General features: G+C 22.9%; 2 protein-coding genes across 2 annotated transcripts in view; both read right to left on the bottom strand.

The window, feature by feature from the left end:
* Positions 1–167: 167 nt before the first annotated feature.
* cand_004850 (uncharacterized protein) lies at positions 168–3,215 on the bottom strand (the record flags this gene model as incomplete). The annotated part of the gene is given in 4 exon segments (XM_067210728.1): positions 168–1,810; positions 1,826–1,920; positions 2,152–2,514; positions 2,548–3,215. The coding sequence occupies 4 exon segments, from the start codon at positions 3,213–3,215 to the stop codon at positions 168–170; spliced, it is 2,769 nt and encodes a 922-aa protein (XP_067067329.1).
* Positions 3,216–3,426: 211 nt separating this feature from the next.
* The window catches only part of cand_004840 (uncharacterized protein), a gene marked incomplete at both ends in the record, with an annotated part of 1,861 nt that continues 227 nt past the window's right edge, over positions 3,427–5,060 (bottom strand). Inside the window, 4 exons of the mRNA XM_067210727.1 lie at positions 3,427–3,436; positions 3,473–3,737; positions 3,833–4,589; positions 4,666–5,028. Of these exons, the coding sequence (XP_067067328.1) occupies positions 3,427–3,436; positions 3,473–3,737; positions 3,833–4,589; positions 4,666–5,028 (1,395 nt within the window). The remainder of the gene's footprint in view (positions 3,437–3,472; positions 3,738–3,832; positions 4,590–4,665; positions 5,029–5,060) is intronic.

Genomic DNA, 5,060 nt, shown 5'->3' with positions numbered 1-5,060 from the left:
AGATTATCATTAAGAAAAAATAAAAATGTCAATATGAGATAAGGGTACAGTATTAAGGAGGCGGTGAATGTTTTTATACTTTTATTATAATAATCTTATATATATGTATAAACAAATAACAAATAGTATAAATTAATATTCAATATAATTAATTGACTAATATGGACTTAAATATAAGAAATTTGTTTTATTACTTCTATTAAGGATTCAATATTAGGATTTGGTATTAATAATTCTCCAAATGGGACCACAAAATTTCTAACAAGTATTAATGGACTATGTGCTTCAAATGTAATATTTCTAAGACTCTTACGTACTTCAGAATGATATACTTCTTGAAATATCTTATTTACAATATCCTCAATTAACATATTTGGTGATATTTGCATTAAACATGTCTCATATACACCTTCTCCAATATAACGACATCCATCAATCCAACGTAAATCTGTATCTGTAAAATTCCAACATCTAAGTTTAATCCAATCTAATATTAATTCTTCAGCTATTTTATTAGAAATCTCACTTTCAATTGGTATATTTTCTTCTGAATTTTCTATAACATTCCATGTAGGTGGTACTGAATGTGTTTCACCTACATCTGCTAAATCTAAGAGATTTCTAAAATCAGTATGATCAGTATTACAACATTGAATACCTCCATTTTGACCTGTAATTAAAGATCGGATAAATGAAAAAATTTTAAATGATGATTTACCAATATTTATACTATTCCAATTATTTTCAATTGATATAGAAGAATTAGAACTAATAAAATATTGATTCTGTATAAGTGATTTATTCACTTCGGGAAAGGATGACGTATTATTTTGTACAAATATATTTCTTGGAGATCCTTGTTGAATATCTTGATTTTGACAACATCCAAATAGATCATCTTCTTGATTTATTATATTATATATATTTGTTTTTGTAGATAAAGTTCCTCTTAAATATGTCATTTCTTCTTTAACACTTTTAGTAGCCTTTGGAACAAGAAATTTAATAAATTCAGGACTTAATGTAATTTTTAAATTATATATTTTAATTCTTAATGATTCATATACACGTTTTAATCTTTGTTTTAATAATTCAATATTATTAGAATTAATATAGATATTTGTTAAATAATCCATATGTATATTAAAATCGTCATCTAATAATATTAAATCCATATTCTTTATAAAGTCTTGAATATTAATAAATTCTGAAGTTTTAAAATAATCATTCCAAGAAAAATTATCTTTATTTATATCTTTATCATTTATTATATTACTTCCTACTTCTTCATAAAACATTTCACCAATAAATATTGAAGTTGAAATATCTTGTTTTATTTCTGCAAAAAATAATATTGAAGATATTAAAATATCTAAAGTTATTGCTTGTGGTATATGACAATTTAATTTAAGAATCCTTATTATATCCAAATTACATGCAAAAGTTTCAATAGCACTAGAAATTACTTGATCATTAGTTATAATATTTAATATATTTTCAAATATATTTATAAGAGATAGGTTATTATTTGATATATTTTGTATACGTGAATTTAAATATTTTATTAAAAAATCCTTTGAGGGATATTGTAATAAGAATCTTAAACTTAAACTTCTTAATGTTGTAATCTTAGCCAAAATAATAAGAAGCATAAAATACTTTTTATTAAATTCTAATATATCATTATCTTGATTATCAATCATATATATTAATGCAATTGGTAATTTTGAATCTTTATAAAATAAATTTAATATTCCCAAAAGATAATCAGATATAAGTAATGAATTAATACAAATAAGTGATATCATCTCTATAAAGTAATTACCATTAATATTATGAGTCCTTCTCCAACTTTCAAATTGACTCAATAACTCTGAAAAACAAATTATATAATTAGATATATGATCCTCATTTAAAAACCTTAAAAAACTCTTATTATTAAAATTTGTCTCATCAATAAGTAAGGTAATACATGTATTATAATTGTTTAAAGATTTTACTAAAAATCTATTTTTCCAAAGTAAATATGCATCTGTCATAAGACTACCTATTTCAGATAATGGCATTAATGTAATATATTCTGATAAATTCTTAGGAATTATAAAAGGTATCCAAGATTTTGGATATTTCACTGTTTCCAATAATAACCACTTTTCTAATTTTAATAGTCCATTACCTAGGGAATCTACTAAGGGTAAATGAATTGTATCATAACCCTCAGGATTATCTTCAATTTCAAAATTCCACCATATTTCTTTCTTAGAATTACTATTAGTAATATTTATAGATCCCTGAATTACAGTACAATATACTAAACTATGAATAAAAAAATAATTCTGTTTTTCTTCAATTTTTTCATATTCAATTGTTGATACATCAAAATTATTTCTATCATCTCTTATTGGCTTTATCCAAATTTGAGGTTTAATAATTTTAAAATGAACATTTCTATTTTTTCTTAATGATAATCTTAAACATTCTAAAAAAGATAAATTCTGAAGATTTGGAGATTTTCTAATAGATATATTGTCAATAAAAAATTCATACCCAATAAGTGGTAATATATCTACATTTTCTGGAACTTCAAAAATATAATTTTGAGAAATTATACTACTTAAAGAATACCAAGGGTTTGTTACAATATTATTTGTATATATAGAAGAAGGAAATAATGGTAAAGAATCACCTTTTTTACTATCACACATATATCTTAATGAAATATCTATCAAGTCATCACTTCTTAAAATCTTATTACCAACATATGACTTATTTGGTTTTTTAATACCAGATAAATCAATAATCATATTATTTATAAGATAATTCTTATATTTCCTTTCATCTATAGATATATTATTACAAAGAACCAAATTTCTCATGTCAGATTCTCTTTTAAATATACAAGTTTCAGCACGATCCATTGTTTGTATCATTCTTTCTATATTATTTGTATTTTCATCTTTACAATAAAGGTTCATATATAATTCATGTGATTTGCCACGTCTTAAAATATTCATTGAATTAGAATTATCTTGGTATGATATACGACTTATGTGAAATTCTAAATCTATTAAATCATTTACATCATTAGAAAAACTTATTAATTCTTCATTAGATATTCCAGAATTCTCATTTTTTATTATTCCACCATAATTCCTATCCTTATAAATCATTCCTATATCATCATTTCCTTTAAATAATGAACTAGATAACCCCATTATAAAATAACTAATCAAGATAACTAAAACTTATACATAAAGAGAAATTTAACTTATATTAGAAAATAAGGGTATTACAAACTAATTTTTATAAGAAAAATACCGCCAACTTTTACCGCCAAAACATATCCTCTTGTAAATAGAATTTTATTAATATTATTTAATAAAAAACAATTTAGTAATTAAATATGCCTTCTTTTTCCCCCCTCTCTTATTTTATTCTTAAATTATTAATATTAATATATATGATAACTTACATATAAGAACAAATACCCATTTTCCCTTGTTTTCTCTGTAGTTTAATTCCTTCTGATAAATCAGAAAAGTGCAAAATTTCATCTTCTGGTTGTGATAATTCGTCATCTTCTTTTTTAAGTAATTTTATTTTAAATAGATCTTTTGATTTTTCAAATAGGCCTTTCCCAAGGAATGTTTCATAATCTTCAACAGTAAGAAGATCTTGGAATCTTGGACGTTCTTCAGGATTTAAAATTAACATTCTACTAAGTAATCTAACATATTCTAATATTAAAATAGATAAGTAATATTTAAATATTATAATTAAATTTTGACTTTTTTTTTATTTTTAAATATATTTCTTATTTAATATTACTTACCTGGTGTCCAAGTAGATTCTTTTGCAAGTTCCATAAGTCCATCTTTTATATATTTTTCAATATTCACTAGATCTCTTTGATTAGGTTTATATAATATAGAAATTGATAGAAAAACCATAGCAAGACAGAATACATCATTCTTATAAAAATCTATTTGTTCTTCTAATTCAGTATATGTTTTATAATTTGGATGACTTAATAATTTATTGAGTTCTGGAGATACATTATAAGGTATATTTGCCTTATTCTGTACAATATCGATATACCATTCTCTAATATTACATGGTAACATAAAATCCCCTAATAATAATACAAAACCAGTAGTACTAACATATATATTTGATGGTTTAATATTTCCATGATATACTTCAAACATTTCTAAAAATGCTAAAGCCCTAATTATTAATAATAAATTATAATGTAATAAACCACAAGTATAACAATATCGATGTTTAGCACCTGATATATTTGAAATAATATTTTCTACATTTCCATTTTCACAATAAGGGCTAATTAGTGCCATTGAATAACGAGATTTATATTTTGTATGGTTTAAAGGTGTATCAATTGTAGCTATTAATGGTAAGATTCCTGATTCTTGAAAATCCCCTCCACAATATAATAAAATATATCTCCATTGAGCTCTCATTATTTTTTCAGATTGAGTAGCTAAAGTTGTGAGTATTCTCCTATTTTCTAAACTTTGAGTAACGAAAAATCTTTTACCATTATCTAAAATAGTTATAGATGAAGGAATCTAAAAAAATAAAATAAAATAAAAAGATAAATATTTAATTAATTTTATTGTTAATATTGACTTATTATATACTTACTAATTTTGCAGAAAATTTCATATCTTTTGTATCAACCTGTGGGGGTTTATCTTCTACATCTTCATTTTTATCTTTGTTATTTTTAACTTTTTTCTTATTTCCATATATAACTTCTTTACTTGTAATACTTATTGAAGGTGGTTTAAGACCTTGTGATATGTAAAATTTTTTACGTGTTTCATTCCATTGATTTTGAATCCAATTTTCAAATTCTTTATCTCTATTCATCTGCTTCTGTAATAAATATATCCAAGGAGCATCTATACGATATAAATATGGAGGTAAAGATTTTTGATCCCATCTAAATAATAATTCAGTCTTATTTAGACGTGAAATACTACGTTGAATTTCTTTTTTTTGATCCTATTAAAGAGAAATTATGAATAATATAATAT

The sequence above is a fragment of the Cryptosporidium andersoni genome (genome assembly GCF_001865355.1).
Source record: "Cryptosporidium andersoni isolate 30847 chromosome Unknown contig_102, whole genome shotgun sequence".
In the NCBI taxonomy this organism is placed as follows: domain Eukaryota; phylum Apicomplexa; class Conoidasida; order Eucoccidiorida; family Cryptosporidiidae; genus Cryptosporidium; species Cryptosporidium andersoni.
The sequence above is the reverse complement of the archived record's forward strand: the minus strand, read 5'-3'. Positions and strand labels throughout refer to the sequence as shown.